The 23,541-nt window shown below is 38.6% G+C and overlaps 2 protein-coding genes across 4 annotated transcripts; both read left to right on the top strand.

Annotated features, from left to right (window-relative positions):
• Window positions 1–1,371: 1,371 nt before the first annotated feature.
• Window positions 1,372–12,523, top strand: slc2a2 (solute carrier family 2 member 2). Its single transcript, XM_077562039.1, has 12 exons — window positions 1,372–1,489; window positions 1,559–1,654; window positions 2,898–3,106; window positions 5,275–5,399; window positions 6,802–6,917; window positions 6,990–7,152; window positions 8,201–8,307; window positions 8,388–8,468; window positions 8,567–8,671; window positions 9,168–9,269; window positions 9,343–9,546; window positions 10,683–12,523. The coding sequence occupies exons 1-12, from the start codon at window positions 1,475–1,477 to the stop codon at window positions 10,887–10,889; spliced, it is 1,530 nt and encodes a 509-aa protein (XP_077418165.1). The 5' UTR covers window positions 1,372–1,474; the 3' UTR covers window positions 10,890–12,523.
• A 381-nt stretch (window positions 12,524–12,904) lies between these two features.
• On the top strand, window positions 12,905–22,442 carry LOC144049281 (eukaryotic translation initiation factor 5A-1-like). Of its 3 annotated transcripts, XR_013293535.1 has the most exons (6): window positions 12,905–13,012; window positions 14,540–14,712; window positions 14,804–14,908; window positions 16,318–16,449; window positions 16,646–16,806; window positions 22,116–22,442. XR_013293535.1 is itself a non-coding variant. In XM_077562049.1 (5 exons), the coding sequence occupies exons 2-5, from the start codon at window positions 14,551–14,553 to the stop codon at window positions 16,706–16,708; spliced, it is 462 nt and encodes a 153-aa protein (XP_077418175.1). In that variant the 5' UTR covers window positions 12,905–13,012; window positions 14,540–14,550; the 3' UTR covers window positions 16,709–19,863. The 3 variants fall into 3 exon arrangements, 2 of the variants coding, with proteins under 2 accessions (XP_077418175.1, XP_077418185.1); XM_077562049.1 differs by lacking the exon at window positions 22,116–22,442 and having other exon boundaries at window positions 16,646–19,863; XM_077562059.1 differs by lacking the exons at window positions 12,905–13,012; window positions 22,116–22,442 and adding an exon at window positions 13,434–14,445 and having other exon boundaries at window positions 16,646–19,863.
• The last annotated feature ends 1,099 nt before the right edge of the window (window positions 22,443–23,541 follow it).

Consider the following 23,541-nt stretch of genomic DNA (forward strand, 5'->3'; position numbering starts at 1 on the left):
AATGCTAAAAGCGTCAATAAAATGCATTTATTTACTTGCCTTGAAATGCAAAATTGGAAAATTTTATTTGTGAGTTGTCCTTGTAATTAAGTGAAGGACGTCGAGTTACCATGTGTAGGAAATGTGCTATACCAATAAAGCTGCATTATCCAAAACTTTACAGGAACAAGTAATCCGCAGGAACAAGACCCTTGCTAAGGTAACCTCTTTGGAATAATGTCGTGTGTGCGTGTGTGTGCGTGCGTGTGTTTGTCCTTTGGGGTCATTACACTAAGGACCCAAAGACAAATAAAACCACTGTAATCTTTTTTTCTTTTTTTTTTAAATTGTGTGTTAATTTATTGTCTTCCTGCTTTGATTTGAAATGACAAATCGTCCTTTTTGGCGGATTTTAGTTTTGTAAACAAGACTGGAAAAGAAATAAATGCAAGAGTGCAGTCATGCTGCTGCAGCATCTTTTTTTTTTTTTTTTGCAAGCCTCAGACTTTGGTCACCTTGTGTGAGTGTATCATTAACCAGACGAGAGATTGTGTTAGCTACTGATGATTTTTTTTTCTTTTTTTTTTTTTGGGCAGGCTTTTAGTCAACGAAAATGTGCAGCGTTTCAGCACATTTTGCATTCGAACATTTTGTTTACTTACTGGCTCGATGCCCCACTTTGGTTTTTAACTGTTTATGACACTGAGTTAAGCATCTAATGTGTGTTAGTGCTACGAAAAGTCACCTGGAACAAGAAAGTTGTCAAACTAAAATGTTATTTTTATGAAGTTGAAGTTCACTGCCATTGACGGCTATAGACTATTTTTTATTAGTTTAACAATTTTTTCCACTTTTGTTAACAAGAGTATGAAAACCTAGAAAAAAAATGTTATTGTACATTTAGAACTGATATAAAATTTATGATTAATCGTGAGTTAACTATTGAAGTCATGCAATTAATTACAATTAAAAAATGTAATCGCCTAATGCAATTATTATTATTTTTTTAAGAAAAGATTATTTAAAAAATTAGGCGCGTTATGTGATTTAAAATTGTCAATGTAATTAATCGCATGAGTTAACTCACGATTAATCACAAATTTTATATCTGTTCTAAATGTACAGTAAGAAAATTCTAGGTTTTCATACTCTTGTTAACAAAAGTGGAAAAAAAGAAAGTTGAACTGATAGAATTAGTTCAAATGAATTTTTGACGTCTATAGCCGTCAATGGCAGTGAATGAGTTAAAAAAAATTACTGAATTTTTTTTTTTTATAATTTGTTATCATTATATGTTATGAACACAAACACATTAAAATTTTGGTCCGTTTTTTTTCATGTGTTTTATTAAGTTAAAAAACAAAACAAAGTTACTTTAGTGTGCGGAGCCACTGTGGCGTGTCCGTGCGTGCGTGTGAGCGTATGCGTGTCACTGGACATTGCTCATTGATCATTAGATCTCCTGCCTGAGCTCTGGTGGTTGACACTCTTGGCAATGGAGCCGGGGAAGGTAAGTTTGCAGTCTTCATTTATTACTCATTGAGGAGCAAAAATTGGTTTCAATTTCGTCTTCGGGCAGGAGCTGACGGCCCCGTTGGCGTTGGCCGTTTTCACGGCGGTGTTGGGCTCCCTGCAGTACGGATACAGTGTGGGGGTCATAAATGCTCCGCAACGGGTGAGTTGAGGTTAGCTTGTGTCTACAAATTTGGCATCGAAGGTCACATATGTGGACTTTGGACGCTTTGTCTGTGTTGTATCTCGATTCGATTTTTTTAAATATATTTCATTTTTAATGTTATTAATTGTTAAATTAAAAAGGAATTATAGTTAACTCATTCACTGCCATTGACGGCCATAGACGTCAAAAATTCATTTGAGCTATTTCTATTAGTTTAACATTTTTTTCCACTTTTAACAAGAGAAAGCTAGAAAAAAGAAAAATATTTAGAACAGATATAAAATCGTGAGTTAACTAGTGAAGTCATGCGATTAACTACGATGAGAAATTTTAATCGCCTGATGCCCTTAATTTTATTTTATTTTTTATTTTTTAAATCTTTATTTTATTTTTAAGAAAAGATTATTAAAAATTAGGGGCGTCAGGTGATTACATTTTTTAAATTGTAATTAATCGCATGACTTCACTAGTTAACTCACGATTATTAACACATTTTATATCTGTTCTAAATGTGCAATAATTTTTTTTCTAGGTTTTCATACCTTTAACAAAAGTGGAAAAAAATGTTAAACTAATAGAAATTGTTCAAATGAACTTTTAACGTCTATAGGCGTCAATGGCAGTTAATGACTTAATAAATAATGAATAAAATAAAAAATAATTATTTAATTACATTTTTAAGTTAATTATGTTAAATTATTTTTTTTATTTGTATTTATTTATTTATTTATTTTGACGTCTACAATTTTAATCTTCTTCTTATGTTAGTTTTTTGGTACTATCCCAGATGTTAGTGAGTTGTTTTTTACATGTGTCTTAATTGAGCCATAAAATTAAAGGCAAAAGCCAAAAATAATACTTCCTATTTTTTTTTTCTTTCTTTTTTCTTAAGAGCTCAATATTGTTCATTCGGTAATTTTACCGATTTGACATGGTCATCATCATTGCTCTCTTTTTTATTTACTTTATTTTTTTATTTTTTATTTTTTTATTTATTTTGTATGTGTGTGAGTGTGTACTCATTAGTTCACCTAAAACCTATTAAAAATCCCATAAAAAATAAAAATGATAAAATAATACTTCCAATAAATAAATCATCTTATATATGTGTGTGTGTGTGTGTGTGTATATACGGTATATATGTTATTGATCTATAATTTTAACTCCAAAATTAAAAAAAACATTCTTTACAATAGTATATTTGACTTTGTTGAGTGTCAGCAATTTTTGTGCGCTGCAGGTGATCGAGAGACACTATGGGCGCTCGCTGGGCGTGTGGCCCCAGGAAGCCGATCCGTTGTCGGCAAATGGCAGCTTTGCGGCAGACACCGCGCAGAGGCAGGTCCCTTCCTCCGTGGTCATGTATTGGTCCCTGTCGGTGGCCATCTTCTCCGTCGGGGGCGTGATCTCCTCCTTCCTGGTGGGCTTCGTGGGAGACCTGAGAGGCAGGTGAGAAGGCCACGGAGGCGGTCACCGGCCAGGAACAGGAACTTTCAGGGGGAAAAGAACTTTTTCTAAAGACACTGGTCAGGGAGAATCACTTTCTAGAGTGTCAGGAACAGGAGTTTATTTATTTTTTATCCACTTAAACTTTGAGTAAGTGGAACATGTAATTCAGTTGTCAGGAGCAAGAACCTTTCAAAAATTTATTACATTAACGAAAGGTCTTCCAAATGAACCAGCCAGGAACAAGAACTTTGCTCCAGTCACTTGTCAGGAACAAGAACTATTTTAAAGTCACATGTCAGGAATATTAACTTTGCTCAAGTCACTTGTTCAGGTCAAGGAATTTGCAAGGGCGTCAGGAACAAGAACTTTATGAAAGCTACTTGTTAGGAACAAGAACTTTGCCAAAGTCACTAGTCAGGAACAAGAACCTTGCAAAAATGAAAGTCAAACATTTCCCAAATCACCTGTCAGGAATAAGAACTGTGTGAAAGTCATTTGTCAGGATCAAGAGCTTTGCTAGGGTGTCAGGAACAAGAACTTTATGAAAGCTACTTGTTAGGAACAAGAACTTTGCCAAAGTCACTAGTCAGGAACAAGAACCTTGCAAAAATCACTTCTCAGGAATGAGAACTTTGTTAAAGTCATGTGTCAGGAACAAGAACTTTGCTAAAATAAAATGCTAAATTTTCCCAAATCGATTGTCAGGAATAAGAACTGTGTGAAGGTCATTTGTCAGGAACAAGAGCTTTGCCAGGGTGTCAGGAACAAGAACTTTATGAAAGCTACTTGTCAGGAACAAGAACTATTCTAAAGTCACATGTCAGGAATATTAACTTTACTCAAGTCACTTGTTCAGGTCAAGGAATTTGCAAGGGCGTCAGGGACAAGAACTTTATGAAAGCTACTTGTTAGGAACAAGAACTTTGCCAAAGTCACTAGTCAGGAACAAGAACCTTGCAAAAATGAAAGTCAAACATTTCCCAAATCACCTGTCAGGAATAAGAACTGTGTGATAGTCATTTGTGAGGATCAAGGACTTTGAAAGGGCGTCAGGAACAAGAACCTTGCAAAAATCACTTATCAGGAATGAGAACTTTGCTAAAATAAAATGCTAAATTTTCCCAAATCAATTGTCAGGAATAAGAACTGTGTGAAGGCCATTTGTCAGGATCAAGAGCTTTGCCAGGGCGTCAGGAACAAGAACTTTATGAAAGTTACTTGTTAGAAACAAGAACTTCGCCAAAGTCAGTAGTCAGGAACAAGAACCTTGCAAAAATCACTTATCAGGAATGAGAACTTTGTTAAAGTCATGTGTCAGGAACAAGAACTTTGATAAAACAAAATGCTAAATTTTCCCAAATCAATTGTCAGGAATAAGAACTGTGTGAAGGTCATTTGTCAGGAACAAGAGCTTTGCCAGGGTGTCAGGAACAAGAACTTTATGAAAGCTACTTGTCAGGAACAAGAACTTTATGAAAGCTACTTGTTAGAAACAAGAACTTCGCCAAAGTCAGTAGTCAGGAACAAGAACCTTGCAAAAATCACTTATCAGGAATGAGAACTTTGTTAAAGTCATGTGTCAGGAACAAGAACTTTGATAAAACAAAATGCTAAATTTTCCCAAATCAATTGTCAGGAATAAGAACTGTGTGAAGGTCATTTGTCAGGAACAAGAGCTTTGCCAGGGTGTCAGGAACAAGAACTTTATGAAAGCTACTTGTCAGGAACAAGAACTTTATGAAAGCTACTTGTTAGAAACAAGAACTTCGCCAAAGTCAGTAGTCAGGAACAAGAACCTTGCAAAAATCACTTATCAGGAATGAGAACTTTTCTAAAACGAAATGCTAAATATTTCCAAATCAATTGTCAGGAATAAGAACTGTGTGAAGGTCATTTGTCAGGATCAAGAGCTTTGCTAGGGTGTCAGGAACAAGAACTTTATGAAAGCTACTTGTCAGGAACAAGAACTATGCTAAAGGTTGGACAAAAACGTTGCCAACATCAGTAGTCAGGAACAAGAACTTTGCCAAAATCTTTTGTCCGGAAGAAGATGTTTTCTAAAGTCACCTGTCCAGAATTTTGTGACTTTGAGTGTCAGGAAGAAAAACTTTGCAGTTTTAGCGTGTTTAGCTAGTGAGTGAATGTATGAATGTGTGGCGTGCACGCAGGGTGAAGGGCATGTTGGCGATCAACGTGCTGGCCGTGGCCGGCAGCCTCCTGATGGGCCTTTGCAAGATGTGGCAGCCTCACATCATGGTCATCGCGGGCCGCGCCATTATGGGCTTCTATTGTGGTGAGTCGGCCTCTTGTCACCTCATTACAAAATGACAACTTTACTCTTTTTTTTTTTTTTTTCTTGCTGTTTTTTGCTCTCATAAGCTGCTTTTCCACCAACAAGCCCAGGATCTTTGAGTTCTGGGCAAAGGAAGTTCTTGGTTGTAAAAGTTCCTCAGGGAATTTATCATTTGTGTTTACGCAGCGTCTTAGAGTTCTCGGTAATTAATTCAAATGAGTTTGATGAGCCCAGCCGAAGTAAAAACACCCCCTCCTCTATTTGAACAACCAGTCAGCCTTGGTCAGTGCATATGGAGGACCAAAACTGCCAAAATTCTAAATAAATGACTAAATAAATAAAAAAATGACTAAAAGTGAAGAAAAAAAAACGGATATAAAAATTTTAATTAAAAAATTTAATCCCCAAAAATAAATATAAATGGAAATGAAAAATAACTTTAAATATACGAGAGAGAGAGAGAGAAAGAGAGAAAGAGAAAGAGAAAGAGAGAGAGAAAGAGAGAGAGAGAGAGAGAGAGAGAGAGAGAGGAGAGAGAGAGAGAGAGAGAGAGAGAGAGAGAGAGAGAGAGAGAGAGAGAGAGAGAGAGAGAGAGAGAGAGAGAGAGAGAGAGAGGAGAGAGAGAGAGAGAGAGAGAGAGAGAGAGAGAGAGAGAGAGAGAGAGAGAGAGAGAGAGAGAGAGAGAGAGAGAGAGAGAGAGAGAGAGAGATATTATACAATATAAGTAAGTAAAAATAAATATACAATTAGAATAATTAGAATTAAATATCAATCAATAAATAAAAACAATCTGCTCTCACATTTATTTATTTCATGCTGCAGGCGCTCTGCCAGGACGAAATGTTATTTATTGATTGATATTTAATTCTATTTCTATATTTATTTTTGTATTTATTTCAACATTTGTTTTTATATTTATTTTTTTGAATCTCGTTTTTTATTTTTATTTTTACTTGTATTTATTTATTTATGCCATACATGTATTTTTGTTTCCATTTATATGAATTTTTGGGGATTTGATTTTTGAAAATAATTTTTTGTATCCGTTTTTATTTTCACTTTTAGTCATTTATTTATTTATTTAGTCATTTACTTTTAATTATGGCAGTTTTGGTCCTCCATAAGTGCAGCCCGTCCCCTCAAAGTTCCAGCTTGGCTCTAGCAAGACCCTGCTGCTGAGATAGAACTCGGATGTCCCCTGGGGAATTTAATTACCCCTGGAAATTTTTGTTGGTGCAAAAACTGAATTTTCCCAAAGGTAAATTGAAAAGTTCGCCAAAAGTTCCGGTGGTGGAAAAGCCCCTATTGTACAGTAGTAGACTTTTATCCTCATTAAATTGTGACCGTTGCACTCACAATTATTCTCAATTGAAAATTACAACCCGTGTGTTTGCGTTTTCAGGTTTGTCATCCGGCCTGGTGCCCATGTACATCGGCGAGATCTCGCCCAAAGCTTACCGAGGGGCCCTGGGGACTTTACACCAGCTGGCGGTTGTGATTGGCATCCTCATCAGCCAGGTAGGCGGTGAGGCGGGGGGGGGGGGGGGGGGGGGGCACCTCTCTCACCTGGGTGTAACGTGTCGTCGGCAGGTCATCGGCCTGGACTTCATTCTTGGTAACGACGACATGTGGCCCCTGCTGCTGGCGCTGTCGGGGGCCCCCGCCGTGCTGCAGTCCCTCCTGCTGCCGCTGTGCCCCGAAAGTCCGCGCTACCTCTACATCCTTCTGGAAAAGGAAAACGAGGCTCGGAACAGTACGTGTGCAGCAGGGTTAGGGTTAAATAAAAATGTAATTACTTATTCGCCCTTAAGAGGTTTTAAGCAAATAAATGCCTTACCTACGTCAAAAATACGACGCCTTAATTTACTCCCCCCCAAAAAATGAAACCAAACAAATGTCTCATCTCAAATAGATACCTCAAGTCCCATAAACGGCGCCTCCCCAACAGGTTTTCAACTGAGTTTTGCACAAATAAATGCCTCACCTTATATAGACACATCAACTCAAAACACATACTCCCCCACAACAGGTTTTAACAAATAAATGCCTTACCTTAGAGACATCTCAATTCAAATAAATTGTCTCCTTTGTCCCCCAAGAAGTTATAAACAAAAATACCAGAAATAAATGCCTCATTATCACTAACAGGTTTTAGCAAATGAATGCCTATCAATATGCACACCTCAACTCAAATGAATGCCTCCTTTATATACCAACACCAAAAGAACAAAAAGACGGCTTGTACAAATAAACACCTTACCTCAGACAGGCAACAATTCACATGCCTCATCCTCAGCAGGTTTTGACAAATCAAGGCCTCACCTCAAATAAAACAACCTAAATACATGCCTCCTTCTTCTCCCAATAGGTTTTGAACACATTTTGGTGCCAATAAACAGTTCACCTCAAACATACTGACAAACATACCTCAACTCGAATAAATGTCTCCCAACAGATTCTAAACAATTTGGACCTTTGTAGTCTAGACATCTCAAGTCACCATCTTCTTTTCCCACATGCCCTATCGCAAATAAAATCCTCCTTTTCAATAAATGAGTTTTAAATAAATAAACTTCTCACCTCAGATTAGATGCCTCAGCTCAAATAAATGACTCATTTTCCTCCCAACAAGTGTTGAATAAACAAACAGCTCATCCCAAACTGAAGCCTCCAGTGAACTCAATTCCTCCTTTTCCCCACAAACAGACAAAATTAAACGCCTCGCCTCAAAGAAATTCCTCCTTCTTCCCCAAACGGATTCTGAACAAATATTCATGACACTTTTCTGTGTTTTGCGGCAGGTCTGTATCGCCTGAAGGGGGCGTACGACGCGTCGGCCGATCTGGACGAGATGAGGAGGGAGAAGGAGGAGGCGGACAAGGTGCCCCGGGTCTCCATCTCGTCCCTGGTTGGTCTCCCACGCGCAAATGTTCACACGTGCACTTTTTCCGCATAGCTGGACATGGATGTCGTGTCTTCTGTCCCAAGATCTGCTCGTCGGCGTACAGGCGGCAGCTGCTTGTCGCCCTCATGATGCACTTGTCGCAGCAGCTGTCGGGCATCAACGCGGTGAGTCGCGGCTCAACTTCCTTCCTCGTCACGTGTGAACGTTTGACAGAGTTTGTGCTTTGAACTTGTCAATAAACGTCCATTTCCGTTTGTTGAAGATCTTTTACTACTCCACGGCAATTTTCAGTCAGGCCGGCGTCAGTCAGCCCGTCTATGCCACCATTGGTGTCGGCGCCGTCAACACCATCTTCACTCTGGTGACTGTGAGTCACTTTTTGCTTATCTTAACACCTTTTAACTCATTCACTGCCTTTGACGGCTATAGACGTCATAAATTCATTTTAGCCATTTCTATTAGTTTAACATTTTTTTCCACTTTTGTTAACAAGAGTATGAAAAGAGAACTTTGTTTTTGTACATTTAGAACAGATATAAAATTTGTGATTAATCGTGAGTTAACTCGTGAAGTCATGCGATTCATTACGATAAAAAAATGTAATCACCTGACATTCAATAATAATGCAAACACTACTCGCTAAACTGCATAATAACACTAAAAGACTAGACCTAATATAATAATACTAGTCATAATATGAGATTTCTTAGTATGTGATCATTACAGGATGTTGTGTGTTAAAATTTGTAGCGATAATGAATTTAGTCCATTTCGGAATAAATAACAAAATGTGGACAAAGTGAAGCGCTGTGAATACTTCATATTGTACTGAGTACTTTGTATTGAGTACTTTGATGTTCCAGGTAGCGTCGGTGGACCGCGCCGGCAGGCGCACGCTGTTGCTAGCCGGCCTGGGCGGCATGTGCATCTGCGCCGTCGCCATGACGGTCGGCCTCAAGTTCCAGGTTCGTCCAATCCCGCCCTCGGAATGAGATTCGAAACGCAACATCACACGAGGATTGCCGTCTTCCCTGGCAGAGCGAGTACGCCTGGATGAGCTACGTTAGCATGGCGGCCATCTTCCTTTTTGTGGCCTTCTTTGAGATCGGGCCCGGTCCCATCCCGTGGTTCATCGTGGCCGAGCTGTTCAGCCAGGGCCCTCGGCCGGCGGCCATCGCGCTCGCCGGCTGCTGCAACTGGACCAGCAACTTCATCGTCGGCATGACCTTTTCCTACATACAGGTACTGCATTGTGTCACGTCGCCATTTTACTAAAATAGTTTAAAAAAAATTGTAAAAAAAAGGGTACTAAAATAACTCAACTTAAAACAAAGAGAATTACACCTTGTGGAGCTCAAATCACTAGGGTGACAAAACGGCCTCTTTTGGGAGGACATTGGGGAGGACAGACCATTTTCTCATTTTCATTTTTTTTCTCCTGTTCGGGCGTCTCAGGGTTTTTATAAATTCATGAAAATGTCCGCTTGGCTGTAACTGCGACTGGTACCACAATTTCAAGTGTCCTCTTTTTTGGGAAATGGAAATATGGTCACCCTAAAATAACTGCCTTATGTCCATGTTAGCTTAGTGCTAACATACAATGGCTAACACCATTGCCACGCTTACAATTTACATCGCTAGTTGCGGTTTTAGAACCTTTAGATAGTAAAGAGGATCTTCTGCCCAGATTTAGTCACAACTGTTAAATTTCCTTATTTCCTCAGTAGAACTTTTATCTGTGAGTGTTGTCGCGATTTCTGCCAGCATGTCTGGAGGACCTCCTCTATTTCCACAACAATAGACGATTTGTCTGTGGTTGAAGTCAATGTCTTAGCATGATGCCTTTAAAGTATCTCATGTCCGGTGAACTCCGGGTGGGCTGTTTCCTGGGGGCTTTGTGGTACCGGCCTTCAAGATAGTATAAGAATGTTGTAAATCCTCTGAAATCTTCGCACTTGTGAGAGGCTGCAGCCATTGTCTGGAACTCTACTTGTGCCCGGAATATTCTGTAGAAATAAAAGCTTCGAAGTGACTGATCATTTTCTTCAACAATAGATAGATGGATAGAAACGTTGTTGTTGTTGTCATGATAACGGTAGTTACATAAATAGGGTGTGACCATATTATTCCCATATCCAAGAAAAAGAGGACACTTGCCCCGTCCTTGAAAATGTGGTACCAGTCGCAGTTACACAGTGTACTTCACCTCCTATTAGTTACGCCATGCCAACCGGACATTTTCATGAATTTATAAAAAACCCTGGACGCCCGAACAGGACGTAAGAAAATGGTGCTCGAGGACGTTTGGTCACACTATATATAAACAACAAAACAGGCGGAGTGGGACGTACTAATGGTGCAAGGTTTTGACTCCTCAGTACTGGCTGGGCCCGTACGTCTTCATCTTGTTTGCCGCGCTGCTTTTCGTCTTCACCGCGTTCACGTACCTGCGGGTGCCAGAGACCAAGGGCAAGAGCTTCGAGGAGATCGCCGACCTTTTCCGAAAGGGCGGTCAGAAGGCGCCGTCCAACGCCAGCGGCGACGACGTCGAATTGCAGCAACTCAAAACATCGACGCATGCCTGAGGGACCGTCGCAAAGTTTGGCATTTCGTTTTTCATGCCTTGCTACAATGCAAATGCTAATATTTGTTAAATTACAGAAATCACTTCCTGCATTCTTTGGCAATACTGAAGTACTGATTTTGAATGGTGGCAGTCATTCAAATGGAAAAAATTGTTGGCCGAAAAAAGCTCAACTTAAATGATTTAAGGTACATTTGTAAAATGCGGACTGTGTGAAAACAGTTCCTAAGACATTATGGATTTTGTTAACATTTTCAAGGCATGAGAAATGGGTTGAGAAATGTTGGAAGGATGAGTTCAATTTGGGAAAAGCCTCATTTGTTTCATTTGGGTTTATTTTCTTGTGTGGGAATGTGGACAAATGTGTGGTTCCCAAGATGTGCTCAATTTTGTCAATACTTCCAAGTTGGAAAGGTTTGAATCGGTTGACAAATGTGGAACAGGGTTGAAAAATGCCAGAAATAATAATTGTTATAAATGTGAAGAATTTTCATTTCACAATAACATACAACAATATGGTATTATGTTTTATACACTTGCTGTCTCTCCAGCGCCCCCTTGAGGTTAGCGTTTGATGACTTGAGAAGCAGCTCAACAATTGACCTCCAGCTTGTCAGTAATAATAATAATAATAATAACAACAATAATAATAATAATAATATTGTCTTTGTTTTTAAAAGGAGTTAGCATTAAGCGCAAATGTAAAAGGAAGTATTAGGGCCACACAGGGAAAAGTGTCTCGTAAAATTCCGAGAAAACATTTTTATGTGTTATCATTTGTCGACAGTGTTGGATTTTTTTGACGTACAGTATTACACATTTATTCTCGTATCAGGGTGACTTGTTCTTGTAAAATTCCAACTTTATTTTTGCAGTAATTTGACATTTTTCTTGTATTCTTTTGACTTATATTGCAACTTTACTTTAAGTTTTTTGGTCTAAATAATTTGAGTTTCTTTTTTTGGTCTTAATAATTTCTCGTTTTGCTACATTCTCGCTTTTCCAAACAAAATCACAACTTTATTTTGACAATAATTTGACTCCACTTTCAATTGTTTTTGCTTTGTAATTGCCAATTGATATTGTTTCCCCTCATAACTGACTCAAAGTTATGTCTTTATCCTTGTAATATTTTGACTTAATTTGCATGTGATTTTCAAAAGGCTAGCCCCCTTTTGTATTTTGACTTTGTTCTTGTAATAGTTTGACTTTATTCTTATACAGTTGTGGGAATGACTTCTTTTCCTCCCTGTTTTCGTCATATAAATACTCTCAAGCATACGTATGTATCATGCTTGTAGACTCCTATTTTTGTTTGTACGGAATATTTGTAATTTACATTTCCTTCAATATTGTGATTGTTTTTGAGTGTTGTATTGTATTGATGGTAAAGTTTATGTGCCAAATGCGACTCCCTCCCCCCAAATTAATTGCTGTTAATTATGACATTACTACCTCCTTGTGATATTATTCTGGGAACAATTACATCTCTTTCTCAGTTTCCTTGTCTTGTTTTGTTTATTGCACACAAATGTTTTACCAATTTGATGGGATAAATGAATAAAAATTAAAAAGAGAATAAATAAATACATGTAAAATGTACATTTTCTGTAATAAAATATGTTTTAATTTTTAGGATTCGTTTTCATTTTTATATACTGGTAATTAAATTATGATTGATCAATTTGTTATTACCATTTTTTTTGTATAATATACTGTTTTGAGTTTATTAATATTCAACAAATTATTTAATGATACAAATGAACATAAAATGAACATACAATGAAAAAATAAATACAAATTTAGAAAAAATGCTGAATTACTGAAATATAATTCACAATTTTAAACAATTATTGAATGGGAATTGTGTGGAAAAAATATTAACTACATTCTAATTCACTATTTTTGGGTCAATAAACACAATTAGCGCACAACTCTTGATAAATTAAACGCCACTTTGTCACCCTGCCCAAATATGGTCACAAGCTAGCCAGAAGCAGCAAGGTGATTGGCTCCGCCCCTTACACGCTGATCACGTGAGCAGTTACCTGCGCTTCCGCCATACAAAAACCTTTGCGCAAGTCTTCCGAGCTCCCTTTTTTTTGGCGTCAGAGGGACACAAAGGTAAGGTCACATTGTTTGTGGAAAAAGCGAACATATTCGCTCTTATCAGTGAATTTTAAACGAGATAGCGTTACAACTTGGTGTTAATGAGTAACTTGGCCCGGAAGGGGCTCCGTTTTCGGAAAGGTGGCTGTGGCTAATATTTAGCAACTCGTGTCAAGTCTTTTGGGTGTGGGCCACCGTAACGAGGCAGCGATTGTCTTTTTTTTTTTTTTTCAAACGACGCCATTCAAACGATGTGTTTGTTTTAAACGTTTTCTCAATCGACCCTCACGGTGAAAAAACACAATGATAGCCTTGATAAAGTCTCAGAATGACGGCTGTTAACGTGTACTTGCGTTCAGATGAGGACCATCGACGGCGGTGTCAGGTTACACACACATCGGGAGTAGTTTTAAAAAAAAAAAACACACACACAATGTAATATTTCTTTTTTTTTTTATGTGTTGTTTAATGCGCGACTGGACACATTTGGTCTCTTCTGATGGAAAAATGGCACTACTGCATCAAGTTGGTGTTGGGTTTATTTTATTACAACTTGGGAAGAGTATCATGGAAGTATCAAAATGAGACTTTATTCATTGTAAAGTATGACGTTTACTTGCAGTAACAGTGCCACGTAAATATCGCAATTTAAAAAATAATAATTTAATTTGGGGCATTCAAGCGACACAAACTAGTATGTCATTGCTTATTACCGGTGGAGTGGCTAACGTCACAAAATGGACGCGGCAGCCATTTTGACAGCCGGCATGACAAGGAAGGAAAGTGGGGTATCAGAAACGCAGAATGTAAACAAGCATGGATCATGGCGACAAAAAAGTCAACAACAAACCTACCTTCATAATTGTTTTACATACGTAAATAAATATCTTATAAGCATTTTATATATTTCACTGGATAACTTATTGCGGGGCGAACACACATATATTTTCAGTTAGTACAAAAACTTTCTAGATTATCAACGTGGCCTCCTCACTATTTATAAAAGTACAAATGATTTTGTTAATTTCACATTGTTTTCTGCATGCTGAACAATACTTATTCACTAAAAATCATGTTTAAAAAAATGTGTGGCGTCTGTAATGGTTACATTTGATTTACATTATTTTTTTTAACTGTAATATTGCTTAGATATTCGACATTTGCCTTATTGCCGTCAAGTGGCAGAACACTCTATTGTAACTGAGCAACTCATTGACAATTGTAACAGCTTCGATGCATTGAATTCATAACATATGCTCTGAAATTATTTTAGTTGGTGCTCGCAGCCCAAGGTCGGCATGCGAACGGTGTGGCTGCATGGTTAAGAACCACTTATTTAGACATTTCAGGTATGAACTTATGGCCACCCCTATATGAGTCATGGTTTCACCCCGGCCACCCCAATGGAAAATTTCTGGCTCCGCCCCTGGTCAAATGCATCTTTTAAGGTTTTTGAAATCATTACCCAAGTGAGTCTCTTAAACAGTTTCCTGTTTTGCTTTTGTTTTAAATTCGACATTTCTTGCACGTGTTCATACGCAGGCAGGATAAGCATGGCGGATGAAGATTTTGACCAAGGCGAATCTGGGGCATCGGCCACATACCCCTTGCAGGCTTCCGCCCTGAGGAAGAACGGCCATGTCATGCTTAAAGGGCATCCCTGTAAGATAGTTGACATGTCTACCTCCAAGACTGGAAAGCACGGGCACGCCAAGGTGAATAAACAAATGTGAGCTGTTTCAGTGCAATGATGAGTGACTTCACGATGCCTGTTATTAAAATAAAAAAAAAAAATGTTTTTCATAGGTCCACCTTGTTGGACTTGACATTTTCACTGGCAAGAAGTATGAAGATATTTGTCCTTCCACTCACAACATGGAAGTCCCCAATGTGAAGAGGACAGACTTCCAGGTGAGCTGTTTGCTCTTTTGGCCAACACGAAATTGGTTTGCTGTTTGCTACGGCCCGGTACACACAAGGATATTATAAATATTAAAAATAAAAATTCTGTGACTGACCCCGCACTTGAAGATAAAATAAGTCATTTAAAAGTTTTTCAAATATCGTGTGTGTTTTGTGCTCTGATAATCTCAAAACACAATGCCACATATTAAGGAAAGTCATTTTTTGGGCTAAAACAAGCTTCTTCTTCTTCTTAATTACCTAACAGCTACTAGCAGTTTTTCTTTGAAGGGCTAAACCAACTAAACTAAACCAACCCACCCCCTCCAAGAAAAAAAAAAAAAGTGTGTGTCCCAACAAATCCAATATTGGAATAAGAATTATCAATCGCAGGTGACCGGCCACCATGTTGGGCAATATTGCCCTCTGCTGGCCACTGAACTAAACGTCACAACTAACTTGCTAACCTGAAATACAGGTTTGGATTTTCGAGGTCTCTCAAGAGCATATTCCTATTTTATTTTTTTTTTACCCTCAGAAAATCCCACAAAGGTGTGACTTACTAACATGGTGTGTCACACCCGTGTGGGAACATAATGTGCAGGTTTGGAAACCTGCTGAACGGGTTCCCACTTGGCTAACAAGCCTGACTGACGGTGCAATCAGGTATGCGGCCACTGTGTTGCAGTAGGGAAGAGGAGTATGCTAATTTTGCACATTTTTAATATATGATTTAATAAAACGGTTGCTCCGTTCCGTCTTCAATTCCGCTTATCCGGGGTCGGGTCGCGGGGGCAGCATCTTTAGCTCCCCAGCCACTTCAGCCAGCTCCTCCGACGGGATCCCAAGGCGTTCCCAGGCCAGCCGAGAGACGTAGTCTCTCCAGCGTGTCCTAGGGTCGCCCCCATAAAACTTTATTGAACACCTGCAAATGGGCAATTTCCAGCCAATCCTGTAGCGTGACATCATCGGTAGGCGACAACCCCGATACAATCTGGCAGCCCGATCACATCTGGTACCGACAACGGTATTGTGGTTAATATTGTGCTAGTGGAATAGCAAAATGCTGCCATTTTTATCAATATCAGAAGGCCACTTGCTGTTGAGTGAAAATGACATCACAGTTGGTCAGGTCTCAGGTAACAACCAATCTCAGCGAAGCTTTAGAAACAGTTAAGCTGTGATTGGTCGTTGCCTGAGCCCGGAGCAACTGTGATGTCATCTTCAGTTAACAGAAAGTGGCAAAATGGCCGCCCGCTGAGATGGACAAAAACGTCTGGATTTTACTCGTATTCCACAAATGTAATAATCAGAATGTCCTGTTCAGACCAGTGAGGTCACCTATAACAGTTTATTGTTTAGAAATGTTTAACGTTGACTTCCCCTTTAAGTGTGTGCATTTGCATTGATTCATCTAGGTCTTAGGTTATAATGATGGTTTTTTGAGTCTGCTGGACGAACAGGCGGGGACCAGAGACGACCTTAAATTACCGGAAGGCGACTTGGGCAAGGAAATAGAGAAGAAAGTGAACAATGGCGACGATTTTTTAGTAAGTTTTTTTCACCTTTTAAATGCTTTGCATATCTTTTGGGGAAGAAGCTACAAAGTGTTGGTGACATTCCTGATGTGCTTCAAGTCTAGTGTAGCTGCATAATGCTTCATGTCAATGCAAGATGATTCATAATTTGAGAGGTTGAACGTTACAGAGCCTAGAGGTTACCTGTTTTTTTTGTTTTGTTTTTTAGGTCAATGTTTTGGAGGCTATAGGTGAGGAGCAAGTAATTGGCATAAAGCAGATGGTCACTTAAGCCGAGCGATCCTTTTGCTGCTAAGCTGCCTTTCTCCACCGCACATTTCCGCCACGAGTGTCCCTGCTGCGTCGCATCAAATGTGGAGCCGGATTGGGGCAGGTTCTTTTTTTCTTTTTGTGTGTGTTTAAAACCAGCTACTGGGGCAGTCAATGAAGGTGGCATAACGTTTTGCCTAAAGTGTGGGGTTGGACTATTACGCATGCGGAGGCCATTCATAGACATTTATGGACTATTCATACACACACACGTGTGAGCAATTCAAAATTCATATTTTTGTTTGTTTGTTTTACAAATCATTTTACTCATGTCAGGTCGGACTGACAGTTAACAAAAAACTGTTATTTTTTCAGAAAGTTAAATTAATACAAAATTAATAATTTATAATATCAATCGAAACTGGGAATGACTGTACACAGAATGGTCTTTTTTTTAATTGTGTATGAATAGTCTTTCAAACCGTATTCTTCCACACACACACTACAGTGTGTGCCTTTCAACAAGTTACACATCGTAGCAAACAAAACGCGTGGTTAGCATGCGGAATTGTTAAATGGTAACATTTATTGTGTATTTGGTTGCTGTTAACGTAAGACTATTTTTTGACATGTCATTGTAATCGTCAAGTTAATGGAAAATATTCAACAAGGTGCAAAGTCTTGGTTTCAACAGGGGATATTTTTGGGGGGTAATTGTTATTTTAGGTAGTGGGTGGAGGGAAAATGGTACATATTGTATGTAGAATACTTTTGGGGCCGGGTGATCTCTCAGATGTCCTTTTAATGTTTGTGTGCTTTTAAATGTTATTGTAGTGTGTTGCACACTTATTGGACCATCGAAGAATGTTTACGTTTCCATGCCAGAACCAACTGGGACAATGTGTTGAGTTGTTCCTCGACCTACTGCTAATCTTGGTGTGTAAAAAAAAAAAAAAAAAAAAGTAAGTAAAAATACAAAGTTAGTTTTTCTGTATGAAACGTCTGTTTAGTGTGTAAGTGCACATGCGGTGTACTGTGATGTTTTTTTAATTTATTTTTTTAATTACCATTTGTAGGAACAAAACAAGAGTGTGACAATCTAGCCGTTATAGTTTTTTGTTTTTTTTGTCTTGCAAGTGTGGGGCATTTCACACCCTGATTATTTAGGTTTTATTAGCTGCATAAATAATACCACAATCTTTGACCCATCCTTGGATCTTAACATGGTAGAAAAAAAGATGGATCGTACTGTTGAGAAAGCATCGGATGGCGATGGAGCGGGTTCACGAAAACGCGACAATTTCAGGTCATGGCTCATCATACTCGTTACAATTGTACTGCCGCAATCGAACAAACACCTTTTAAGCGTGCTTCAATCGTGGCGAGCAGTTTGTGACTTTTGACCGGCATGTCGGTTAATTGAAACAAAAATTGAAATCTCACACAGACACCACAGATGAGCAGTAAAAGTGTATTTGCTCAATTCCTCAAGTGGGTGCAATCCATCCTGTCAGGTCGTCGCAGAAATATGAGCTAACAGGCTTGGGTCTTGTAATAATACCCAAGTAGCTTGCAATTCCGCTGGATAGGCTAACCACTGGTGTGAACCAAGATGTGCAATTCGGCGGCATCTTAGGTCGGCCAAAGACAATCGGGCCGATTTTGGCCCATCTTGACTAAAAACGTCAAATGCAATTACTCTCTTATGTTTATCCTATTAGATGATTCTGCTGTCTGAGGTGTGTTAACTTAATTGGAAACTGAAACTGACAATGTTAAAACTCATGAACACAGAAAATTTTATTGTGAATCACTACTGCCACCTGTGGCTGAAAATGTAACTGCACACTTCCTTCAAATTCGAACCACTTACAAATAGCTACGGTGTTGATCTACTAATTAGGAGATGTTTAATAAATATATGTTTCATAAATAGTCAAATAAAAAGGCTATAGTTATTAAACTATTAAACGTGTTCACTATTTCCAGCCAAAAGATTTTTGTGAGTGGGTCTCCCCGAGTCAGTGTCTCAAAGGACCACTAATAATTTGTATGAAAGTCGGTTTCTAAAATGGCAAGTATTTTCCAAGGGAAGTTAAAAAAAAAAAAAAAAAATGTGTGTGTGTGTGTGGGGGGGGGGGGGGGGGGTGTTCATTTGTTTTCAGAAATGCTTGAGTAACATCAGTGTATATCCTGGAGTGTATGTTATTCTTTTTTGTGATCATTTGATATTTCTGCTAGAATCTTATAGAGGGTGTGTTTAAATTACTGGAGCGTACTACACACTATTCAACCAATACGATTAAATGCCTCTTATCCCCCCCCCCCCTTCCTTTTCTTTTTTTTTTTTTACTTCATGACAGCTCCAGATAAAAAAAAAAAAGGTATTTAAATAAAAAAAATGCGTATGCCAGGATTAGCCACACCTCCAAAAATCTGGCAAATTGAAACGGTGAAAAAAAAGTTAAACTAAACTTGTTGTGATCATTTTTCTAAACGGATGTGCCTTGGCTCAAAGGTTGGGGGCAGCATTGCTGTTGTAACAAACTTCTTCAGGTCCCGCTGCTCTCGCTTGGGCAACCTGATCGCTGCTAGCCTCGAGGCCTCAACTGTCTTCAATAGCACTCTAAAGACAAGACAACCTGTTTTTTTAACGCAAATGACGCATATGCAAATTCTACCACAGATTCCTTAAAGGATTTATGAATAACTGCTTTTAGTCCCCACCCTCCCTTTTTTTTTTTTTTTTTTTTACTCTTAAAATCCCGTTTGCATTCATTCAGTCATGCGCAGTAAATAAAAAGATGACCACTTTTCTCAGGGCTTTATGTTAATTTGTCATACAACTGTCCAAACTTTTTTTTTTTTGTTTTCAAAGCCAATTCTTGTATTGGTTATTAATTACTGTTACTTATATTGGACATTGGATTCCATAGCATTGATTTCTTCAGTGCTGCTGCTTGTTTTTGTTTTTGACTCTTTGACTGTACTTTTACTATTGAGAGAGACGAGATCCTTGTGTGTTATATCTGCATGCAGTGTATTTCTGTTGTTTCCTTCCAAACTCATTGCTCATCATGGTTTTTCTCTGGAAATGTGACTGAGTGTAAAAAAAACAAAAAAAAAACATCTAAACTGTCTGTCATACTGGGAAGAAATAAAGCTTAATAATTATAATTAAGTCATTTTTTCTTCTTCCTGAAAACATCACCTTTCTGCTTGGCTTTAAAAAAAAAATAAAATAAATGCAATCATGCAGCTGTGCTAAAGGTGGCAGCAAAATGTAAGGTTTTTAGCCAAGCGGCTGCGATGTGAAAGTCATTTAGACCTTGAACATAAATGTAACAAAAGCACGTTTTTGTTAATGTTTCAGGCTCCTAAATCCATTAACGCTTAGATGCATGATCAACAGCTACGTACATTTTTCCGTCAGTGTGCTCAACCTTCGAAAATGACCCTAACCCTGTCTGAATGCGTTTTTATACTGTAAACTTTAAGAAATTTCTCATTTTGGTTAAATGTGATGATTTTTATTGTATTTTGGTCAACAAAAGAATGATTTGGCACGTTAATGCATCACTTTTCATTAAGATTTGATCACAAATCAGCTTTGGCTTTGCTGTTCTGCGCTGCCTTTTCTGTGTCTTACTGGAATTGTTTATCAAGGGAGAGGCAGTTGATTTCTGTGACCTGACATTTCTCCCAACTCCAGGTGCACATTAGCCCGGGTCCTCCTCCTCATCGCAGATGTCAAACCCCATGATGGGCTCTGCCTCTTCCTAGATCATTTGTACAAGAAGTTTGAAAGAAATCCTAGCAGCCTTAATATCCGATAAAAATAAATAAATTGGGGACTAGTACACAAAACTATGAATTAATATGTACTTGTACACACACACACTAAAATCACTGAGTAATCAATATTAGGCCTATAACGCGCCACCAAATTCTTATATTCTATTACAGGAAGGTGTAAGTATGATCATGTGATTCTCTACACGCCACAAAATGCAATGATGTTAGCTAGCTTAGTTAGCTAGTGTAGCTAACGACAAAGTAAATATGATTCGAGCTGTATGACAATGGAGCTGGGAAGAAGCTTTCACAGATGAAAAAAAAAAAAAAGTATAGTACACAGTTTTGGCAGTAAATAAATAACCTCATGAGAATCCGCTCCAGTTAAGACTTGGAACATGCCCCTCCCAACATGGCCGCCATGTGACTTTTAGCTGTGCTGCTACATGCAGTGTAAATATCTTTCAGCGCACAACATTCATGGATGTGGGAAATAAGTTCATGTTTTATTACTGCTCATATAAGGTTTAAAAATGCAATGACTTAAGATCCAAATGGGATCAAGTCCAAGACTGCCAATTTGAGTGTGGAATACATTAAGAAGATAAAGTGATGGAAAGTTTAAATAGCAAACCTATTGCAAAAGCAAAAGAGACTACTAACAAGATTTTTCATGAGTGATTATTTAGGTTCTTCTTGTGGGATCCTCTGTGGTTATTATTTGCTTTCCGCAGAGATTTGAAATAAGGAAGTATTTATTGTAATAAGGTACTTGGCCCGCCACCTGTTTTTTGTTTTGACTGGAAGAAAGTGTGGATTTCCCGCCTTCGATATTGTCATTTGATGGGAACAGGAGTGGGATGGAACACCACAACATATTTTTTTTCTATACATCAAGTGTGAGGGAGGGCTGTTATGTAACCGCGTGACTGGAAGCTCGACTATGCTTCATTTTGCATGAGATTGCAGCAGTTTTGTAACTTTTCAATCATGGAAATGCTGAATATAATGAACATAAGGTTGTCACGCTGCTATAGTACCTTGGGGGTTGGAGGTCACAGTTCAATTTGTGTTACGAAAATAGCACAGTTTCTTTCTCGCATTCAGCATTTTTGACTGGAACTTTTCTGTAAAAAAAAAAAAAAAAAAAAAACGGACATTGACTACAAATCTTGTAGAATTTCAACCTTTTTTCCATCCCAAAAAATAACACTATTCTCATGAAATTAGGACTTTTTCCTGAAATATTACTTATTCTCTTTCTATTACATCTTAATTCTAGTTAACTCAAATGTGCTACATGGGTACTTTTCACAAGGACGTAGTGCCCTCTAGAGGTGACCCGAGGTTAGTGCAGGCATTAAACTCGAGTTCCCCTAAATTCATAATGAACCCGATTTTTACTATACGTGTGGTCCTTTAAAGTGGAACTTCAGTCCCCCAAAAATTCTTTGCAATTTATTATTATTATTTTTTTTACATGTGCCCACTATAAGAATTAAAGCGAAAGGACGTCAAGTAATTTTTTTTGTATAACATATGGATTATCATTAGCCGAGCTTTCACTTGGTCTCCTGAAGATGTTCGTTGTCTCCGGCAGAGCTTTCAACTTTTGTGTGTGTGTGTCTTTTCAGGATACATTTAGTAGACTGGACTCGAGGAGTTGTCGGAATGGCCAAAGGTGGTGGGCCACATCCGCGGGGGTGAACCCAGAGGGCGGCAGAATGGTTGTCATTACGAAAGAAGAACGGATGGAAGTTTTTTTTTTTTATTGGAAACAGATGAGCGGGTCTGGCATAAAACCACCATCGTACACTTCAACCTTACTGCGAAATTTCAATCGTGGTGGAAAGAAGAATCTTAATTCCCTCAGAACTCTCCTCACTGAAAAAAAATTATATTACGTAATAGTTAATTGTTTAATTAAAAGTGCTATATGAATAAAGTTTGATTGAAAATAATTTATTCTAGTAATTCTGTAACTTTATTTAAAAAAAAAGAAGTTTTTTTTTTTTTAAAGAACCACATAAGCATCAAAAGCAAGTCTCAAACACGTGGCCCGGGGCCCATTTGCGGCCCTCAGGATAATATTTTGTGGCCCCCTACTTAACATCACAATTGAATGTTTTGTTTAGTTTTGTTCGATCACGTTTGGGCCGCCATAGCTCGACAAAGCTCCTGACAGCGTTCAACGCACGCAATTCTGAAGCGACGTCACGTAGACTGACGACACGTTTCCCTTTCGATCGGCCCCCAATCAATGCATTTCATCTTTGAATTTGTGCTTTCCCATAAACAACAAAGCAAACCAAACTCAGGGGAGTGTTGGAAAGGCAATGCTGTCATCCCAAGAGATGTCTTGTCAGCTCTCCTCCCACATGACCGTCGCGCAACTCATAGAATCATCTCCTGGAAAAAATCAAGCCCTTAGCTTGCCAGTCACTGTTGAAAAATGTGTTATCGTCTATCAAAAAGATGTTGTTTAACACTTTGCGAGAACATTGTCAAGGACACGCTGAGCCAGACGCTTTGGCGCGCGGATGTTGATTGTTACAATGCAGAACAAAGTTCCCTCTTTGGCCTTTTTGGGGTCACTTGTTGGCCTGCGAATATTACACTGAAGCTAATGCATGCTCACTTTTAGCTTGTAGCATATCAAGCACAACTTTTATTTAACCATGAAATGTCTCTTTTAAGGGGCGAGTTGGCCAAAAAGACACAAAAGTACAGTCTCTATCATAATACATAAAAGAACATAAAAGAGCTCAGCAAACTGTTGTCGCTAGCCTGCGAGCCACCCCGAATGAAAAGCAGTGAGCAAATGTTCAAAATGCCAAAACAACAACAAGGAAGAGCCAACAACCGATATCATTCAGAAACTTGTTTAAAACTGTGAGACCAACAAGGCCAGTTTGAGTCCAAACTAGAATACAAATTCTTTTCATTTTGAATCATCACAAACTTGGCGCAGACAAAACACGGACGCCATGAAAATGCTGCGCGTGTAGCACGCGAGGCCCAACTGACTAAAGAGTTCTGTGATGTGCCCTTTGCTGACTT

This window comes from Vanacampus margaritifer, chromosome 1 (genome assembly GCF_051991255.1).
Source record: "Vanacampus margaritifer isolate UIUO_Vmar chromosome 1, RoL_Vmar_1.0, whole genome shotgun sequence".
In the NCBI taxonomy this organism is placed as follows: Eukaryota; Metazoa; Chordata; class Actinopteri; order Syngnathiformes; family Syngnathidae; genus Vanacampus; species Vanacampus margaritifer.